Below are 23,015 nucleotides of genomic sequence, written 5' to 3'. Positions count from 1 at the left end.
CAGATTTACTATATATGTAACATGTCATGAACTTACTGTTATTCAAAAATTTGCTTAAAATGTCTTAAGACAAGAATGGGTATTGTCTTTGGTTTTAGGTCAACCTACTGTAGGTTTTAGGGTGAATACAGCAGATATAGGCAACCTATATCATAATATTGGTAGTCGGAGTTTTTTAATGACCCAAATCAAGTAAAACGTCTCTTCCTCAAGCATGCAAAAGTCAAATATAGATATATATAAAACACAGTTTCCAACAATAAAATTTTTTCTTGTGAAAAAGACCAGTGGGGTTGGTAAGAAAAAAAGTTAATGTCAAGGTATATGTATTTATAAAATAAGTTAATAACATTTATTTATAAATATTTATTTATTTAATTAGATTATGTGACCGCTAGATGACGCTCGTTTAAAAGGAGCGTTCATTTCAAAGGAGCGTTACCCTGTACTAAAATGGCGGATCTGTTGACGCATTCCGTCCAAAAGACAACATTAGGGTAGGCATGCAGCAAGTTTATATGTATGTGCGTGTGTTAATGTGGGTGTTTATGTGAGGATAAAGTTTATATGTATGTGCGTGTGTATGTGGGTGTATTCATGCGTCAAGTTTATATGTATATACACAAGTTTCATTCATGTTGTTTCGAACATCCAGTAGTATAGGTGTATATGCGAGTAATTTATAGGTGTATATACACGTGTTTATGTATGTGTTTGTAAGCAAAGTTTGATTTAAATCCTACACGGTACCTCATACAAATTTGCTTGTTTGGTTATTTCTGTATGTAAGATAATTGTACTTCGTATTTCATGAAATAAAAATTTAATTTAACACTACGATTTGAAAATAATAGAAAAGGCAATTATACAAAAAAATATATTACTGGGGAAATTATATATCCATAACAGGTTAAAATTGTAATATATATTGTAATATATTAACATTAACATATTAACATTTATTTAGTTAAAAACGCATAATTAAAAAGCACAATGAAAATAATATTTGTATAATGGCTGTCAAATGTGGAATGAAACAAGCTCTAGTACATTCATTAAAACACTACCCGTTGGTGACATCTGCTGGTAAAATGCATGTAAACGCAATGGATATATTAATTTTTTTTACACATATTGATGAAAATAATTTATTTTTTATTACTTTATTTTTTAAGGTTTATATATATATATATATATATATATATATATATATATATATATATATATATATATATATATATATATATATATATATATATATATTATATATATATATATATTATATATATATGAGGAGGAAAAGGTGATTTCCAATTGTGAAGCACTAGATTTGAGGTAGAGAAAATGTGTTTTGTGAGAAGCCAAAGATGACTATGCAAATTTATTTTTACATAAAAGAATTAACGTCACAAAACCCAATGCAGAACTTTCAAATACAGTTATATCATTATTTGTTTGTGTTTTAACATTTCTCTTAATCATTTAGCTACATTTGTGAACAGTTTTTGATCATTTAGATGGGTCTAGAGATTTATTACACTTAGTAATAACACTTATTATATAGACTGTCTTGAGAAATGTGAAAAAATGTATCATTTAAGATTGTAATAAAAAAAACTGGCTGGAGAACTTACAACTTCCTGTGTCAGCACCAGATGTTAATGCTGATGAGTAAAGGCCAAACGAACTTAACATTATGTCACTAATCTACATCTAACAGGATGTTTCCTCCGCCTAAATTAGGTCAGGATGAAGGCTAGGTCATTTAGAGATTACCCATGAAGCACAACAGGTGAAGTCTGATAAATTTAGAAAAAAAATGCATTGTGGTTTTGACACCCTTTGGGCCAATACAGCAGATCAACACTTCGCAAATAACAGCTTTAAAAAAAAAAAGAATATCGAATGCTAGCTCAAAGACAAACATGTAACATATTTCAGATGTCAAATGACAGAAAAGCATCTTACATCTTTGAAATGTAGATGCAAAACAGGAAATAACCAAAATAATTAAATCATATCAAGAAATGTAATTAATATAATCTATCTATCTATCTATCTATCTATCTATCTATCTATCTATCTATCTATCTATCTATCTATCTATCTATCTATCTATCTATCTATCTATCTATCTATCTATCTATCTATACTTTAATAATCTTTATCTTATCTATTTATCTATAAATTTATTTTTATTTATTTATCTTAATTTATTTAGAAAAATAACAACATTAGACATTTTATACACAACTGCCGATTGGAACAATGAAATAAGGAAAGATTAAAATAAATGTAAAAGTGGTACAAAGAGATCACAAAATAATACAGAACATAAACATTTCAATTGTTTTATACGCTTTTTGGTATCTAAGTTATAAATAGTCTCAAGTAAATGTATTTCAGTCAGCAATGTACACACACACACACACACACACACACACACACACACACACACACACACACACACACACACACACACACACATATATATATATATATATATATATATATATATATATATATATATATATATATATATATATATATATATATATGTATGTATAATTTTTTTTGGAATGGTCAACAAGGGTACAAAAATACACAGAAAATGTATAAATCATATAACAACAAAAGTAGAACAAAACAAAAAGAGAAACAAAAATATGCCAGGGGAAATTTAATTTACAATAGATCACTTTAAATCTATATCTTAACGCAAGGTCATAGTGATGTATAAAAGGTCACATTTAATACAGTCAATGTTAAAAAGAGTAACAGTGTTATTGATTGTAAAGCTTTAGCATTGCTGGAGGTAGAGATTATATTCAAATAATATTTCAAAACTTTACAAAAAATAAGAAGCAGGGGCTTATATGTAGAAAAATTTGCATTTGTGTATAAACAATTTTGCTAGTGAAATAAATTGATTTATTAGAAAATATTTGTCTTTTACTTTATCAACATGATACAAACCAAGTAAAACATAACAAAGGAAAATAATATCTAAAATAGAGGCATATATAAATAAACTTAATTCTTTCCAAAAAATCTTATTATTCCACAAAAGGAACAAAGGAAATCTATCCAGGAAGCATTTTATATAAACATTCACCGGATAAACTCTGATAAACCGAAGGTAACCTCTTTAATCTTATTTGTGATTAAAAAGTTGTTGGTTAAAGACCACACAATCTTCCAAGGAACATCATGAAAAGTAGTTTTGTTTTTCATCCATCTTTGACGCACAATCGTCATCACGGCCCTCGTGTAGACTCCGCCCCCTTATTAGCTCCACCTTGTGCTTCAACATCGCAGGTGAACGATTATTCGACGCTGAAGCTCATTTACAAGTCAGGTAACGTTACAATTACTTATGTTCTGTAAGCTGTTAAGTTGTAGACTTTTTTCAGCTTTGCAACACGACAAGTCATTTAAATTCCATCGAATCACTGCTTAATAAGCACTTTTATAACACGTTTTGTAGGAGTAACGTTAAAGCTAAACCGAGCGTCCGGTTGTAAATACATTCTAGCTCACGTTCATGCATGTAAAGGTTATTTGCTGTATTTAGGTCGTATGTGATGTCTCTCGAGCTAAGATTTGCCACTTCTTGTGTCTGATCTGTCTGTATCTGTCATCATATTTTCTATTTAAATCATGTGGCTGATGCTTTTATCCAAAGTGACTGACAAATAAGACAGTAGATGTAATCAGAGCAACAAAAGACAATCAAACATATGTAAATAATGTGAGTTTTCCAAGCTAGTCTAATTCAGTAAACAATTTATATAAATGTAAATCATGATTTTTTTTTATAGTTCGCAGGTCAGATTAAGAATTTCTTCAGATTAAAATTGGTATTATTCATGTTAGAAGGTCACCAAGAGTGTTTATAAATATATATGGATGTGATTCATATGTATTTGGGATAATTTTAGGAATTCCTATTCAATTACCTTGGGGAGAAATGACTTGGAATAACAAATGGCAGAAAAGCTCAAACTACTACAAACAAATGTGTTAATGACTGTACATAGAAATAATATAATTACAAAAGACCAGGGGCTGTTCCATTAACCAAGCTTAGAGTAAAAGCCAGGCTTATTCTGGTAAGTCAGGTTTATTAATGGCAGATTTTGTTCATAATTTATTTATAAATTCACAATAAATTTTATCATAAATCAAATTTATGATAGTTCAAACTCAGTTAGTTCGGCAACTTATGCTGGGAAACAAACATTTAATGATAACTATCAGCTGCTATAACTTTAATTTTAATTCACTTAACCTCTTAATATTTAATTTAATGTTAATAGGCCTAAATAATGGCCTATATTTTAAAATATATTGCTACATATGTAGCCTATTGAGACAATCTGTAATTTCCTGTCAGCTTTCTCTCTCGCAGTTTTTGATTATTATGTTTAAATTTTTATATTTTTAAACTCTAAAAACAAACGTGGCTGTGTCTCATTTCAGAGATCTTTCAGTTCTTGTAGTTGCCATGTTAGCACACAACATAATCATGCATCTATGCTTAACCTTTAAGGTTTCATGACAGTAACATACACAAGCTGTTATCTAGATTATTTAAACTGAACTCAGATTCGTTAGATCAAATGATCTTCAACTTGCTGTTATGGAACCAATTTAAGCATGGACATTTAGTTTGGCTCATTGAAGACTTTAATCCCTGCTTTTCTAAACAATATGTATGAAACAGCTCCCAGTTTGCAACATCAAGCAGCATAACAAGCTATTATTTTATGGCTAAAAAATCAATGGAAGTGAATGAGACCAAAAGTCTCGAGTGACTAAGTTTCCTAGATCTGTGACCACTCATACGAAAAGTTTAAGGTAAATTTTAAAAACTGTCTGATTTCTTACAACAGATAATGGCAAACCATGGTGTCAGCACAGAGGGGAAGCGGCTTCCACGAATGGCTGCCACCCTAATGATGCGCTTTGCCTCTGAAAGAGAGCCCACCTTTGGCATCCACAGGGCCAGCCTCAGACCGCTAACCCCTAACAGCGAGATTGAGGATTCCCGGTCTGCTGGAGAAGAGAGTCAGTCCACTAATCCAGAGTTACACTGCTTAGATGATGTTGAGGGACAATCTTCCGTAGGCCACCAAACCCAAGAGGTGCAGTCACCGGATTCCCCTCCCCAAATGGAAGACCTGGGCTCTTCCTCTGACGTTACTTCCCTATCTGGATGGAGCCTGAGCAGTGTTACGGCACCTGAAGCCACAGTAGATTTACTGGAAGATGCCACTGATGGCTCTCTCACGAGGGACCAGAGAACTGGAGGTACACTGACTGAAGATTTTACATTATGCTGACTTTTACTTTTGTTTAAAACTCTCCTTGCTCTTACAGTGAAGTTCGCAGACTGGCACAAAAATCGCGTAACAGCTTTGTGTACTGGACGTTTTGACAAGCTACTCAGGGAATGCCCAGAATACCACAGCACTAAGAGCTGCTTTGCTGCTTTTGTACTGGAAAGAGGTGAGTGTGAGACAAGGTTATATTGTTAAATCATAAATAAAAGCAAATTCTTTATTTATTAGTATTTTTTAGTAATAATAACACATTTTTATTTATATAGCGCATTTCCAGAGCTCAAGAACACTTTACTATGAATTTAACAAAAAGAGATAGTACTGAAAATACAAAACAAGACCTAAGAGACAAATATGCAGACTACATTTAAAATAAAAAACTAATATATGCACTAAACTAAAATAAAAACAATAAACCTTTTTCACATTTACAAGTTTTTCAGCTGCGAAAGTCATCATAGTTCTGTAAAGTTAGATAGAAATGGATGGAAAAGTACCACATTATACATTATTTTGCATTCCAGTTTGCTCAAACAGTAAAAGAAAAACTCTACAATCGTGTTTTTATGACCTTTAAAATAACAAAACAAATTGTGTGAGACTGATAACGGCAGCCTGGAGTAAAAACAATGCCAAATTTACTGTCCCTCTTATAGACACTGCATTAGAAAAACCTCCCGTAAGTGTTTACTTGTTTTTTTTTATTTGCTGGAAACACAAACTTTAGCTTTAAAATATACTTTTTATTTATTTATTTGACATGTACATGGACAAGCAAATGCATTTGTTTAAAGGTGCCGCAGGTGATCTGCCACAATGCTGTCCGGTTAGTATAATATCTTTGAAACACAGTCCCTCCTCTGCTGTCCAAAGCAAAACATTTCTGAAGACAATCACCTACTGCACCTTTAAGTGTTTTAGCAGACTTGCTAATTCTCAACACCTGTCCACGGGAGGCTTGACATAAAATGAAAATAAAAAAGATACATATACACAACATTAATAAAATTACTGTAAGGCTAAAGCAAAGGCGGCATGATCAAACAAACTAATAGTAGACTATATGAAAACACTGCTGTTTTGTTTTTAACCACTTTTTAAGAACACTTCTAAAACATTTATATTACTTTCTAATGTTAGACTAACAGATAAATTATTCCACAATTTGGTTCCCTTAACAGAAAAAACAGGTTGATCAAAAGAGGTCCTACACATTGGGTCTAGTGCCAAAGTGTAAGACCTCTTTTGGTCATTCTGTTTTTCACCATTTGTCACCATTAGCAGTTACCCGTGTGACTCTGTGAGAGGTCTGGTGCCTAATGATTATATCTGAAAACAGCATTGGAACATGATTATTAAACATTTAAAAAACTATTTAAGATAATTAAATTTAATAAAACTATCAAAACCAAAAAGGTTATGTTTACATTAAACATCACAATTATTTAAGTCCTTAAAACTTAAAAAATATACAAATCTTGTATACAAATCTAAATATTAAAGGTTTTAAAGGATTATATAAACTGATGACCATTAAATGCCTTTTTGTGAAAGGTTCTATTTAAAAATGTATATATAAATTTAGCTAATTGGCTAATTTTTCAAATACTTTTTAATAAACATGACTAAATAAATAGTTAGACTTTTTTGGCTCATTAGTGTATGTGTGTGTGAATGAGTGTGTGGATGGATGAATGGATGTTTCCCAGTGATGGGTTGTGGTTGGAAGGGTATCCGCTGCGTAAAGACATAAGCTGGATAAGTTCCGCTGTGACTAAGCTGAAAAGAAGTAAATGAATGAAATATATTTATTTGATGTGTGTTTCAGAGGTGCGGGACACAGGTGGCCAGCGCTGTGAGAATTATGAAGTGGTAGCTCTGGGATCGGGTCAGAGCTGCTGCAGTGGATGGCTTTCTTACACAGGATCTGTTGTCCATGACTGCCATGCTATTGTCATTGCCCGCAGAGCCCTCAAAAGGTGCAATGATTTTGAACAAGATATAAAGACAAGCATATATGATAAACATCTGTTGTGCATACTATGTACTCACATGAACATTTCATTTGTATTTATTTCTGTAACTGAAAACTCTGTCATTATTTGTTCTCCTTTCACTTGTTCCAAAACTTTTTAAAACTAAAGTTTTAATACAAAAATATTTCAAAGAATGTTGGAAAGAGGTAAACATTAATTTCCATAATATTCTTTCCCTCCTGTGGATGTCAGCTTTCTTCAAAATATATTCTATTGCATTCAAAATAAAAAGAAACTGATAAAGAATTGGAACCACTTGAAGGTGAATAAATAATGAATAAATTGCACTTTTAGTCTCCAGTATTAAGTATTTCAAGTCTCAATTCTAAGGTAAGTGAGAGCGTGTCTTAATCCCTATTACAGTTTTGGTAAAATATTTTGATTCATTATCATCTCTCTTCTGACCGCAGTTTTAACTAAAATTAGAAAAATGTGTCTGTTGTCCTGTATGGTGTTACAGGTACTTGTACAAGCAGCTCCTGCTGTTCTACAGTGCGGATCCAGACATGAAGCAGCGCTCAATTTTGGAAAGCGTTCCAGCCGAACGACTGCTTCAGCTCAAGCCACATATTTACCTTCATCTATACACCAACAAAACCCCAAAAGGAGCAGCTCAGTGCATAGTTTTGTTAGTATAATTTTAAAATAATACACATACTGCATGGTTTTTGACAGAGAATATATTACTAGCTTATCAAGGTCTTCGGGATCAATAGAGATTCCCAACAGGATAAATCCACCTTTAATGGGCATTTCAGAGTGTGACAATCATTTGTTTGTATTTAAAACAAGAAAAACTTAAATATGTTATTATTATTTTTCAAAATACAGTAGCAAAATTTTATTACATTACTCATATATAATATATTTTATATTAATTACATTATATAAGTATATCATGTTTTATTATTACTACAGATAAAGCCATATTACTACAGTAATAACCATGGTAATAGTTTACTATTTGTGTAATGAAACCTGATTGTTGTTGTGCAGTGTTTCAGCTGTTAGATATGTGGTGATTGGCTGCCCAAATGTGACAATTTTCATGCTTTCTGTGGCTCTATTGGAACTAAATTCTAGAGCTGTTGTTTTCCAGAAGCAGAGTTTGACGACCCTGGTTGACTCTATAAATCAATTCTGTCATAGTTCTGTTAGTGTCATTTTAATGTAATACACATACTGCATGAATGTCAAACTCAGATTCTGCTCCAAGTCAAAAACAATAATATGTAATATATTTGATACATTAACTACATTATATAAGTATATCATAAGTTTCTGCCAATGGCTGCTATTAGTAAGACTACAGTAAAAGCATGATATTAGTTGAGGATTTGTTTAATGACAAGCCTTCTAACCTGGGGTGCGTTTCCCAAACAACGACGTAACTCGGGGCTGAACTATCATAGTACGATGCATCGTTTGGGAAAAGAACGATGTAGTGATGAGTGTTTGCCAAAACCTGTAGTTTCTCTGTCGCAGATCCATTGTTTGAACCACATTAGTTATAATGTAAAGTACCCATAATGATGCTTTAAATGGGGTGGTAAGAACTTCATAAAGAAGAACCAATAATTTCTTTGTGCAAATTACATTGTTTTACACGCACACGCATAAAAAAAGAAACAATATTAGTTTTGGTAGAAACATGCACTGGTTTTTCATAATAATTTAAATATATATAAACGACACATAAAGGGCCTGTGTTTCTTTTACAAAATTATAATGCTCCATATTCTGTTCTAAAACATAAAATCACTTACAAAAAGCTAACACGTATTGTAATTGATATAAATCATATACTGTAAATAATGAGGCTATTAAGAAATTAAATTTATTATTAATTATTTATTAAGAAATTTAAAAAATGTAATAGTTTAATAATAACAATTTTGATGATGATGATGGTTATTATGATTATTATTAAGTTGGATATTGTTCTTTTTTTTTAAAGTTTACTTTTACAATTTGACACATGCAAAACACTGCAGAAATGTTCTAACCAACAGGCCCATGTCATATACAGTACAGATACTTGATAAATAACCTACTATAAATGAAAAGCATTAATGTATCCTATATATTTTTGTTTTCACAATTTTTGGAGACACAACGTAAATTCAGCTTTTAAAATAAAAGGTCACCTATATCTTTCGTCATGAACCATGGCTGTGTTCAAAATGGAATTACTGGGAATAGAACACAGCCAGGAAATATGTTTCTAACTACAACTCAAGAGGTGTAGTTGCAAGTGTACAAGTTTGTGTCGCAGTTTGCAAATGTTTGTTGGAACGATGGATTTGGGAAACGGCAAATCAACTAACTATATTTGTAACGACGGAACTTGCGACCTTAGTTGGTTAATGATGGTTTTCAGAAACACACCCCTGATTTTTTTTTTTTTTTGCACAGTGGTTCAGCTGTTTGTCAGTAATATGGTGAATGACTGCACAAAATGCTACAATTTTCTTCCTTTCTGTAGCCCTGTTGGAAATAAATTCTGCAGGGCTGTCGTTTTCCAAAGTTTGACAACCCTGGTTGACTCATTACGTCAATTCTGTCTAATGTATATTCAGGGCGCCTGCAGGGACTTAAAATGTTTTAAATGTCAAAATCGAAATTTTGGGCCTTAAAAAGTCTTAAATTTACTGAAATATTGTGTTGTAGGTCTTAAATCTTTTTCCTTTGTTCATGTACTGTATATCTACCCAATCTGGCCAACACCTATACAATAACCAATAATCTTTATAAAACTTTTTATTTAAAAAGGTCATTTTAACTCTATTTACCATAATGGTTTAATTATTTTTCTGAAAAAAAGGCTTGCTTGTTTTTACACAGTATTTAAATATTTTGCTAAGCAATATCTAAAATATTTACCTTTTTTATTATTAAATATTATTGTGTTATTAAAAGTATTACATTATAATACATTTTTGATAGGGCAAATTAAAATCTTTTCTATCTGGACCATTTGAAAATTTCCTTAGCGCTAGCCGTTTGTGAGTCATATGAATTTCATTCATCTAGTCTTTAAAATTGACATTACAAAACAAAATGAGTGAAAAATCTGTAATCTCTCACAGGTCTCAAAACAGTGCTTACTCAGCTCTGAAGCTGCAGTGCCATGCTAAGGGTTCTCTCATTCCTGCTGCCTTCCTGCTTCCAAGTGTGTGGGGTGCTCGCACATGTTGCATGTCTGACAGTGCTAAACTCACACGCTGGACTGTTACTGGCCTGCAGGGAGCGCTACTGAGTCATTTCATTAACCCAGTCTACATCACCAGCTTTGTGCTTGGTAAGCTATACACATTAGCAAGTGGCCGAGCACTCCAAATGTTTCCTAATATCTTAATTGGATCTTTATTGAAGCTGTGCAAGTCATTCACAGCTAGAAGAATGGCTTTACTCATTAACCTTTTCTCTGCTTGTTGCCAAGGTGATTCTAGGCACTGCTCAGAGAAAGTGTCTGAAATCATCAACAAGCGTCTGGGTACAGGCTGGACAGATGCACTGCCTCCTCCATTCAAACAAACCAGCATCTTCTTCCTGAGTGGAGAGAACGTGGGGCCTGGGGAGAACAATGAGTACTGCAAGGACCTCAGTGTCAACTGGTGCTTGGGAGACTCCAGTATTGAGATACTGGACAGCACCACTGGCTATGCCATCAACAAGTCAGTGTTTTTTGAAGTTGTCTTTTATCAAAGCCTTAGTGCATGGGTCACCAATCTCGGTCCTGGAGGGCGGGTCCCTGCAGGGTTTAGCTCCAACTTGCCTCAACACACCTGCCTGGGTGTTTTAAGCATACCTAGTAAGACCTTAATTAGCTTGTTCAGGTGTGTTTGATTAGGGTTGGAGCTAAAATCTGCAGGACACCGGCCCTCCAGGAACAAGTTTGGTGACCACTGCCTTAGTGGTTATAAACCGATTTCAAATCAATTAGTTATTGAGCTAACTTTGAAAAATCAGTATAGATATAATATTAATTACATTAATTATGGAAAAAATAAAGTATACATTTTTTGAATGCAGTAAATGCATCTTGCATTTCATTTAATTGATTAGTGTTCAGTGCTTCCCACAGGTTTGAAATATACTTGTGGTGGTAACCTGATTGAAACACACCTTTTACCCATGGCACGTTACAGACATGCAACAGAAAAAGTAATTTTTATTTGTTATACATTGTTTCTATTTAATGGGTTGAGTTTTTTAAGACTGTTGGAAAAAAAAAACATCCACTATTTGCTTTACATTTATTCTTAAAATCTTAAGATTTTTTTTTAAATAAAAGATTTTAAAACATTAAAATCTGTTGCTGGCATTTTAGATGTGTTGATTTGTATAAATATCTGTTTGATATTGTCAGATATGTTTAAAATATGTAACATCATTATCATCAATATAAATGACATAACAGAATAAAAACATCTATGGAATAAATATCTCTAAAAACTTAACAATTACAATAATGAAAAGGATGGATTATTTAATTAAGACAAATGAGTTAATTTATCATTTCTAATGGTGTACATATATTTTGCAGCCAGTTTAAATGTAATTTCAGCCTCTCTGAGTAACTAGAAAAGTTTATCTGAATCGTTTAGATCAAAGAATTAATTATTTAAAGTTTCTCTCATTTTTGTGGCTGTGTGGACGATGTCAGCTGCGAAGCTAATCCAAAGTAAATCAGGCCTAAAATAAAAATGACGGCAGCTTCGAAAGCGAAACCAAATGCCGAATCCTGGGCATTTATTAGGAGGTTAAGAAACCTCGGACGGACACATTATAAGTCCTAAAAAAGTGCATCTCTCTGGGTCTCTTCAGACTGTCTGTGACAGTTCTTGCGCACATACAACAAGAAGTAGGAAATGTGTAGGGCGAGAGGAGAATTTCCACTGGTTAATCGATTGCGGATGTTAGGCTATTGGGCAGATAAAAAAAAGTGTAAAAGGATGATAATAGTAAAAAATAATTGTCACCAAATACACCTAGCCCGCCAAAGTAAAATCTGTGTGGGAAGCACTGAGTGTCAAACATAATCACATCTTAAGGGCTCACTTTGTGAACTAAACAACGTTTTTGTTAGCATGCAACCAAAAACCACGGCTCCTTTTTACCATAGCTGGTAACTACAACCAAAGTACCTTTAAGGAGTCATTTTACTTGGCGGCCAGCTTTGAAATGCCTCTCAGGCAGTATGCTTGGGCATTCTGTTTGAATGGGGAAACATTAAATTGTATGCCAATCTTTCAATTAAATGTTATTTTAGGAATCAACAATTAAATTAAACAACAACTGTCTCTTTAGTTTCATTTCTAAATGTTCGAGTCTCACAAAATTGGCAGAAACTCATATCTGGATTTAGCCCCTCCCCCAGAAAATTGTCAATCTATAGCGATTGATGATTGGCTACTGTACTAGAAGGCAGGGCTTTATTCATCATATTGACCGTTACCCTTTTCTCCATTCAAAACTATACAAGTTGCATGTCTTGTGTATTCTATAGTCCAAGGGTCACCAAACTTGTTCCTGGAGGGCCGGTGTCCTGCAGATTTTAGCTCCAACTCTAATCAAACACACCTGTACAAGCTAATCAAGGTCTTACTAGGTATACTTAAAACACCCAGGCAGGTGTGTTGAGGCAAGCTGGAGCTAAACCCTGCAGGGACACCGGCCCTCAAGGACCGAAATGAGCCATGAACCAGAACCATGAAACTCAAAGTTGTACTCGCATGTAAATTTTCCAGCAAGGGGAAAGCATCACCACACTAACCAGAAACCATGGATGAAAGCAGAAATTCATGGGCTGCAAAAACCTGAAATTAAACATGTCTAATGCAGAGTTATTTTTAACAGCAAATTTTGATTCAGTTTTAGTCTTAGTGTTTTGACTAAAATTCCATTTTAGTTAAAGTCATATTTTAGTTTTCTGCATGATTTTAGTTTATATTAGTTTATTTAGTGTATATTAGTTTTATTAGTTATATTTTAGTCTTCTGAATCGTTTTAGTCAACTAAATTTCATAAGATTTTAATTGATTAAATCTACTCTAGATTTAGTTGACTAAATATATTGGGTTTAATTTAAGTCCAATGTAATTAAATATTGTATACATTTATTTATGCAGAATATTCTAACTTAAAATTAAATTAAACAGTCTGATAAAAATTAGATATGGGGCGAGGCAGTGGCGCAGTAGGTAGTGCTGTCGCCTCACAGCAAGAAGGTCGCTGGTTCGAACCTCGGCTCAGTTGGCGTTTCTGTGTGGAGTTTGCATGTTCTCCCTGCCTTTGCGTGGGTTATGTATGAGTGTGTGTGTGAATGTGTGTGTGGATGTTTCCCAGAGATGGGTTGCGGCTGGAAGGGCATCCTCTGCGTAAAAAATTGCTGGATAAGTTGGCGGTTCATTCCGCTGTGGCGACCCCGGATTAATAAAGGGACTGAGCCGACAAGAAAATGAATGAGTGAATGAAAAATTAGATATGCATTGTTTATTTAATTCATAATTATTAATATGTAAAATTATGTGTCTGCAATTAATATACATGTAAGAATAAATAAAACAATAGTCTTTTTGATCAGTCTGTTAAACAGTTTCATGCAATTAAATCTTTGAAAGTGATTAATATAGTTTAAGTTCAATTTGCAATGTCAGTATATAGCAAGCTTTACTGTTGTAGCTGGTGTTACAGTACATGGTGCCTATCTATAGCACTTAATAAATAAGTAGAGTAATGGCATGCTGATGTCGCTTAAGACTTGTTGTTTTTATCAGCTATTTCCTCCCCCAAACGGTTTGCGGTCTTTTTGTCTTGACATCAAACGTAAATCTTCTTTTTCTCCTAGCTGTTGCAAATTCATTTTAGTGTAATCTGATGGACACCCCATGCAAGATGATGTAATCACATCCCGTGTTTACTGTGGACCAGTTACTTTTCAAAAGTGCGTGTGTGCGTCCTGCAACACACCAAGATTACTTGTGATTGGATATTTACCAAAAAAAGTCCCTCATTCACATTCTTGTCTAGTTTTTATGAGTCAATGAAAATGTCAGTATATTTTTATTATAGTTATCGTCATCATTAATTCATTTTTTATTTAGTTTTCGTCGATAGAAACTTGTTCTTCAACAAAATTAACACTGGTCTAATGACATAAAGAGAGAAAAAATCAACACATCAGTAATAGCAAAAACGCTCTGACCTTGTGGCAAGCCACTGAAACCATCACTGACCACACGGAACACAGACCTCTTGTTGAGCATTTTGCAAATCAGCTGGTCTAATTGTTAAAACAGATTAAACAAAAGATATGTGCATTGACCTGTGGCGGAAGCAGTTCCAGGTACAATGGTTGATAACAAACATATTTAAGTAACTGATGGTACATAGGTACTATTATTTGTAATAAACAATAATGTGCAGAGAGAACTTAAAGACTGTTTAGAATGGGTCAACAAAGAGTTAATTGTTTGGGGAAATCAGCTAATTTTAATGTTGACAGATTAGTTGCCTTCTATAAGGCTTATGTTGAACGGATTTTAACATTCTCATTGATTTGTTGGTTGGAACTCATTAGCAAAGGTCTTAAATTCCTGCAGCAAAGTATTGGGGGTGAAATTTATTCTGAAAAACAAAAACTAATCTTGACCATTGTAGCCTAAATAATTTGTAATAAGTTCTAAGTTAAATCAAATCTATAGCTATTTTTTAAAATGTCTGTGATGCTTTTTCAGATTTTATACTAAAAACATTTGACTTATAGAATTTCTTTGTGTAGTTTTTCTGACAAATTTAATAGCCCGCTTTGTGTCGATAAAATTATTAAAAATTGTACTCAATTGACCGCCCTAATGGCATTTTTCAAATATACCAGTTGAGAAATTTAGCATTGTAGTTCTGGAGAACAGTGGCCCTCTACAATTAGACCCTAAATCCTTTTTATTGCTCTCTCTTACAGTTCTCCATTTGTAAGCGGTCCTGGGTCATCCAGCAGACTCTGTAAAAGAGCGTTGTACTTCTGCTTCAGAAAATTAGCGGGACTGGCAGGCCACCATGAGCTTCTGTCTTTCACCACGTATCGCAGTGCAAAAGTATGTGTACAGAGTTTTCACACTATCCACAAATATATATTATGAAATATTAGATAGAATGTATATAAATTTGCTGTAATTGACTGTTTATAACTGCTGATGTGCTTTACATTTTGTCTAGATGGCTGCCCAGTTGTATCAGGAGACAAAGACTCAAGTCAACATGCAATTCTTGACCAATAATGCTGGACCGTGGAACTCCAAACACTTGGTAGATTGCTTCAGCCGCTAAATGACAAGTTGAACAACCCTTGAAATACATCTAGGATTTCTAGTCATTTCAGGCTTTTGATGTTCAGGAAACGGCAACCTTTCTTTTTTAGTGTTTATTGATGTTTCAAGAATTACGTTCATATGCAAGTTCCTAGTTCATGATATATCTGGTAGATATAACTGCATATAATTGCACTTGTACTGAAAATATTCTGTTTGAAAATAGTGTTTTTTTTTTAGTGCTTGGCAGAGATTAATCATATCAAATAAAAGTTTGTTTTGACACATATATAATAAAAATAATAATATTAAAAAAATATCTAAATTAATATTTCCTCAAATATATGCACATCTGTGTGTATAATAAGTATCTACAATACACACACTTAAATTATGTCAAAACAGAATCTTATTTTGGATGTAATTAATTTTCTCCCAGCACTAGTATTTATTTTTGACAAAGCAGTTATTTTATATTAAAATGCTTGTTTTATTTGTGCAGTATTTCCCATGTTTCATGTTAATGCCTCTGTGTGATGTGTGATAAAGTGAACAATAAAAATATCCTAAGGATTGCTGATCTTAATAGATAGTTGTTTTGACAGGAAGCTGAATCAACAATTACATATTTCAAGAATAAAGTTAAAAATGGAGATGACAACGCAAAGACTAAAATATCACCACTGATTACTGTCACAGTCATATTCACACACAAAAGGAGTATAATTTCAAGCCTTTATCAGTTAGGTCACCGTAATCAAAACATTATTTTAGTTCCTGAAACATTTGATTTCTTTCTCTCAGTTCTCCATTTGTTTGCAGTTCTGGATTGCCTAGCAGACTTTGTAAAATCACTACTATAGGAGTCTCAGCAATGACAGGCCACCTATGACCTAATTTAAAAGATTATTAATAAAACTGTTGCATTTTTTTTACAGAAACAAACAAACTTGAAGCAGTCAAACGGTATACTAAACCAACCAGTGATTCAGTTTATCGTAAATGTTGAGGGGTTTCGTTTTCACATCTCGCTATACATAGGCATAAATACGTACTTCCTGAAACGACATGACCGTGGTTTGTGCCGAGATGGGTAAAGAAAAGCATTCCATTGTTGGATAAAGCCGTAAATGGGAGTTCTTCAGGAGAGAGAGTTTTGTCTGTGGGCGGCTTGTCATAGCTAACCTCCTGGATATGATGCGCTGAAAAAGGTCGGTTAATCACTTAGTCACATTTGAACTGGTACTCGTTTATAAACGTATATTTTTTAACATTTTAACTGTTAAACATTAGGCTACTTTGAATTTATGTGCCCCACATGTTTTGTAGGGTTACACTACACTTTATTTTGGTAAACTTCCATTCAAAAGTGTGCAAATAATTAAAAGATGAAATGCTTAAAAAAAGGAAAGAGATTGAAATGAGGAATCGGACTGCTTGGGTTTGTTTAGATCAGATTTGGTGATTTTACGCCCTCTGGGCGTCTTGCAGACCCCTGGACATCTTTGATCGGCCAGCGTGAAGTATTAACTAAAAATCAACCGAAAAACTGGGCCGTGTGTGCGCAAAGCTGACAGACTTTAGCGAGTAAACTAACAAGACAGTAGTTCAACTTTTTCTTCTGCACACAAGGGCAATGGGATATATCTCCACAAGGGACAGAAGTCATTCATTTCCAATGGAGAGTAGTCCAGGAGCTGCGTGGAGTTCTGCGGATCCGTTAAAATATTTGAACTGTGATGCGACCGGTCAACCGGATGTATTCCCCTGTTGTCTAAGCAGAACCGTGCGCGGGAGATGAGAAATTACATTTTTTTTCGTTATTTTTGAATCAGACAAAAAGAGCATCTTAAACAATTTTATTCATAAGTGAGAGTAATAAAAATATATATGTTGTCTCCACATTCCCTTCATTTTTTTGTATTCAGTTTAGTTCCTTCATTTTTCACTTAATCATTCAACCATGGTGAACGGAGGGAGAAGACTCTTGCTTGTGCACCCCTTTATTTCGGACACGGCGAGAATCCAGCTTCTCTTCCATGGTGCACGACAAAACTGAAAGTTCTGTGCGACTGCCACAAGGGGACGTTTTCCAACAGTCGTGTCAAATGACTTGAGTGACTGTCCAATGTCCGAATGTCGTGTGTGACCCATAGTCAATGCGTGTGACAGTCACGTGACAAGAACCAAACAGACAGCTTCACACTATGTATAGAATACGCATAGACTGATTATTACCTCAGACAAACGATTTTAAAAATCCAGATACAGATCCTCTCTGGTGATCATTTGTGTGCTGTAGTGGCATATTCATCTCAGATATTTAACTTTACTTTTGTGCACTTGTTCAAGTTCAACAGTGGTTAGATTTCCTTCTGAGGAGTTTTCAGGCTAGATTTATCTCACTTGCTCTAAAACTGCTCCAGAGTCTAATATGGCCCGTTGGGGAAAATAATTGCACACCCCCAAGTTTAATTCGACAATTGCTCAAAATAAAACTCACTGTTTTACAAGTGAGGGTGAAATTCAGTGGAATTTAAACGAGAGGGCAAATTTAAGTCTTTTTTTAATATAATGGTTTTTAATGGCTTTTGGAGTCGATTATTGATTTCCAATTTTTTGTGAAATGTAAAACATGATTGTTGCCATAATGATAACATAATACGAGATGCTGCTGGTTGGCTGCATTCAGGAGACGAGTTACAGATGCAAACAATGTGAAATGATAGCCTAAATTTCCATTTCCGACTACTTAATCATTTTATTTAAGAAAATTTATTTGAGTTCGGAAACTGCAAAATATAGTTTTCATTATTTTCTGTTTGCCTAATTTATTTATTTTTTGTAGTGCTCACTTGATTTAGCATGTTTTTGTTTGTTCTTCTATATTTGTTTTATCTGGTATATCGTTTCTCTTTGCCTTAATTTTAGGCTTCATGCAAATTGTACATAACCCTATACAGATACATCCACTGGCCACTTTATTAGGGACACCTTACTAGTACCGATTCAGGCCCCCTTTTACCTTTAGAACTGCCTTAATCCTTATAGATTCAACAAGGTACTGGAATCTTCCTCAGAGATTTTGGTCCATATTGACATGATAGCATCAGTTGCTGCAGATTTGTTGACTGCACATCTATTATGTGAATCTCCCATTCCACCACATGCCAACAGTGCTCTATTGGATTGAGTTCTGGTGACTGTGGAGGCCATTTGAGTACAGTGAACTCATTGTCATGTTCAAGATATCAGTCCGAGATGATTCACACTTTTTGACATGGTGCATCATGCTGGAAGTAGCCATCAGAAGATTGGGTACACTGGTCATAAGGGATGGACATGGTCAGCAACTATACTCAGGTAGGCTATGGCACTGACACAATGCTCAATTGGTACTAATGAGCACAAAGTGTGCCAAGAAAATATCCTCCACACTAATACGCCACCATCAGCAGCCTGAACCACTGATACAAGGCAGGATGGATCCATGCTTTCATGTTGTTGATGCTAAATGCTGACCCTACCATCCAAATGTAGCAGCAGAAATTGAGACTCATCAAACCAGGCAACATTTTTCCAATCTTCTATTGTCCAATTTTGGTGAGCCTGTGGGAATTGTAGCTTCAGTTTTCTTTTCTTAGCTGACAGGAGTGGCACCCAGTGTGGTCTTCTGCTGCTGTAGCACATCCACCTCAAGGTTGGATGTGTTGTGCATTCAGAGATACTCTTCTGCATAGCTTGGTTGTAAAGAGTGGTGATTTGAGATACTGTTGCTTTTCCATCAGCTCGAACCAGTCTGGCCATTCTCCTCTGATCACCTTTCTTGCCCATTCTGATGCTCGGTTTGAACTGCAGCAGATCGTCTTGACCATGTCTACATGCCTGAAAGCATTGAGCTGCTGCCATGTGGTTGGCTGATTAGAAATTTTCGTTAACGAGCAGTTGGACAGTTGTACCTAATAAAGTGGCCGATGAGTGTAAATTTAAAAGCATTTATGTAAATACTCCTGTCAGGCACAGTATCAAAAGATGTTGAACTTGAAACAGCAATGTATGAAACAGCATTTCTGTATCTCTCTCTCTCTCTCTCTCTCTCCTTTGTTTACACCAGAACAGAACAAAATCTTCAGCATGGCAAGTGCCCAGCAATCCGCTCAGGAATTCCTCCAAAATGGCCGCACTTTGCTAATTACAGGTCATTTAAATTGTGATCATATAATTGAAGCCCTAAACAAGTGCAAGCTTTTCATGAACCATGAACTTAATTCAGTTAAATCTTCAGAAGATAATCAGGACAAGATCAGAACTATTCTGGACATGGTTATTTCTATGGGAGAGGAGGCATGCTATGCATTTTTAAAAATACTTGACAAAAAAAGATTTCAAGTATTTCCAAGACCTGGTTTGGGCTATAGAGATTTGCATCACTGGATTAGCTGCTTCTCCTTTCGGGATGAGCCACAGTCTCACACTGCAAGCAAAACAGGTACCAAGCACATCTACTCTGAACTTTTATTAAATTGTGATAATTATTACTTTTGATAATTGTGTCAGGTGTTTTAAATTAGTCATTTAAATCTTACATTTAATCAGAACCGTATGATGACAGTTGGGGAAGACAAAGTAGCATTACTAGATTCAAGATGAGGCAGCCTGACTTGGTTTATCAAAGACCACCAAACAAACCAGCGAGCTGTTTTGTCAAATAATTGTAATTTTGTGACAAAAACAGTCTAGTTTGGTGGACTTGCATTATATACATGTTGATATGAGATGTTAAATATCTAAAGTTCATTGAAATTGTAGAAACTTGGTGATGTGTCTGATTAAAACACTGGAAGTTGCACCATTCCTTTTCTCGCTATTCTATCTAGCCGAAAAAAAAACTGTAGCAGTAGCAGATCACAGGTAGCAGATTCACAACTCAGTTCACAGTTTTTGGGAGGACAACAGGATCGATAAAAAACAGTATGGAAGGGATGTACAGGCTGTTAGGATGCTAGAATGATACAGGATGTTCTTAAGGCACTACAAACAATACAAAAAGGAAATTAAATCCCACAAACAATCAATAAACATCACCATGTACAAAGTCCAAATAATTATGTCTTAACAGATTATGGAAATCTAAAAATCTGAACAGTACAAATAAATCCAAAATATACAACTGATAACAATATACATACCTAATGGATCCCAAAAAAAACTGTAAGCAAAATATAAAAATAATCTAATTCATCACACACACACACACACACACACACACACACACACACACACACAACCTCAAATTAGAATAAGTTGAGACAGTATGGAAAACTCAAATAAAAAAGTAGTGATTTCTAAATAATTTTTTTATTTTATTTTAAACCTTTTCATTGCAGACAATACAACAAACATTTAATGTGTTCCTCTTTTTTTTAATGAACACATATTCCTATTTTGGTTCTTGCAACACATTTCAAAAAACAAGTTGAAACAGTAAATTATTTACCACTTTGTAATGTTACCACTCCATTTCACAACATTTTAAAAAATGTTTAGAGACTGAAGACACCAAGTGATGAAGTGTTTCAAGTGTAATTTTGTACCAATCTTTCTGCAAACAAGTCTTAAGTCTTCCTGGGCAACAGTACGGGGTCTTCGTTGTCACATTTTGCTCTTCAAAATGCACCACACATTATTTATTGGAGACAGGTCGGGACTGTAGGCAGGCCAGTCAATACCCGTATCCGCTTCCTCTGCAGGAAGGTCTTTGTAATGTGTATTTCTATAATTTTGTCATGTATATTGGCAAACTGGCGATCCTCTGACAATCTTGGCTTGAGCTAGACCAGGGGTGTCCAAACTCAGTCCTGGAGGGCCGGTGTCCTGCATAGTTTAGCTCCAACCTGCCTCAACACACCTGTTTCTAGAAAGCCTAGTAAGAACTTGATTAGCTAGCCCAGGTGTGTCTGATTGAGGTTGGAACAAAACTTTGCAGGACACTGGCCCTCCAGGACCGAGCTTGGGCACTCTTGGACTAGACCTTTTTTGGATGCTGCTTTTGTACTAAATCATAACTACAATCACCTTATTTCAAATTACATAATTATTTAACCAATCTACCTGATTACTTGCACTAAATTGCTCCTGTACCAACTTTTTTGAAATGTGTTGCAAGAACTAAACTAATGTAACACATTAAATAATGTTTGTTTATATTGTCTGCAATAAAATACAAGTCAAAGTTCATACATTCATTTTCTTTTCAGCTTAGTCCCTTTAATATTCTGGGGTTGCCACAGTGGAATGAACGGCCAACTTATCCAGCTCATGTTTTACGCAGCGGATGCTCTTCCAGCTGCAACCCTTCACTGGGAAACACTCATACACACTCATTCACACACATACACTACGGACAATTTAGCGTACCCAATTCACCTGTACCGCATGTCTTTGGACCTGTGGGGAAAACAGGAGCACACAGAGGAAACCCACATTAACGTGGGTAGAACATGCAAACTCCACACAGAAATGCTAACTGACCCAGCCAAGGCTCGAAGTAGCGACCTTCCTGCTGTGAGGCAACAGCACTACCTTCTGTGCGATTGCATCGCCCCACAAGTCAAAGTAAATTTAGAAATCACCACTTTGTTTTGTTTTTTTATTTGTGTTTTCCATACTGTACTACTGATTTGGGGGTATATATTTTTGTATAGAGGCACAGGGACTTGGAGAGGCATCAGATATACCAGACTTAACTCAAAGCTAATTTGGTCCAGTTTAGGTTCATGATTTCTAACGCAGAATAAATCCTGGTCTGGAGCAGGTTAGCCATGTACCATAAGTTACCAGGCAATAAAACCCAATCAAAATCAATCATCTGCCCTTTTGAGCCCAGAAACTCAAATTAACTGCATATTTACCTGGCTAAAAACTCAAACAAGAGGCAAAAATATATAGTATTAACATTTCATCAGGGATATTTAGACCATGTTTCACTTAGCAATTGTTGCATCACTAATAAAACTTTTTTATTTAAAATATATTTTCCAGACTCAGATCCTTGTACCAAATACCAGCACCTTTTGAGATGGAAAGCAAGACAGATACAGGATGAAAAATGGAACCAAAGTATGAATTTCTTAAAAAAAGAACAAAAAATGAAGCCCTTCATGTACATACCTCTAGTTATGGACACTGATTACGGCACAGTTTCAAAACAAAAAAAGAGCAAGGGATCCAAGAAATCTCGCTCTAAGAAACTGAAGACATGCATTCCAACAGACAAGAAAATATTGTCTCCTAAAGATTTATTAATGAATGACGAAAAAAGC

General features: G+C 34.6%; 1 protein-coding gene across 1 annotated transcript; it reads left to right on the top strand.

Annotated features, from left to right (window-relative positions):
• Positions 1 to 3,314: 3,314 nt before the first annotated feature.
• Positions 3,315 to 16,276, top strand: adad2 (adenosine deaminase domain containing 2). Its single transcript, XM_682091.10, has 9 exons — positions 3,315 to 3,358; positions 4,896 to 5,313; positions 5,383 to 5,511; positions 7,174 to 7,324; positions 7,842 to 8,009; positions 10,471 to 10,682; positions 10,824 to 11,058; positions 15,348 to 15,480; positions 15,602 to 16,276. Exons 2-9 carry the CDS (start codon positions 4,899 to 4,901, stop codon positions 15,710 to 15,712), a joined length of 1,554 nt encoding a protein of 517 aa, XP_687183.1. The 5' UTR covers positions 3,315 to 3,358; positions 4,896 to 4,898; the 3' UTR covers positions 15,713 to 16,276.
• The last annotated feature ends 6,739 nt before the right edge of the window (positions 16,277 to 23,015 follow it).

Source organism: Danio rerio, chromosome 7 (assembly GCF_049306965.1).
Source record: "Danio rerio strain Tuebingen ecotype United States chromosome 7, GRCz12tu, whole genome shotgun sequence".
Classification (NCBI taxonomy): Eukaryota; Metazoa; Chordata; class Actinopteri; order Cypriniformes; family Danionidae; genus Danio; species Danio rerio.
This window is presented reverse-complemented; position numbering and strand designations above follow the sequence as displayed.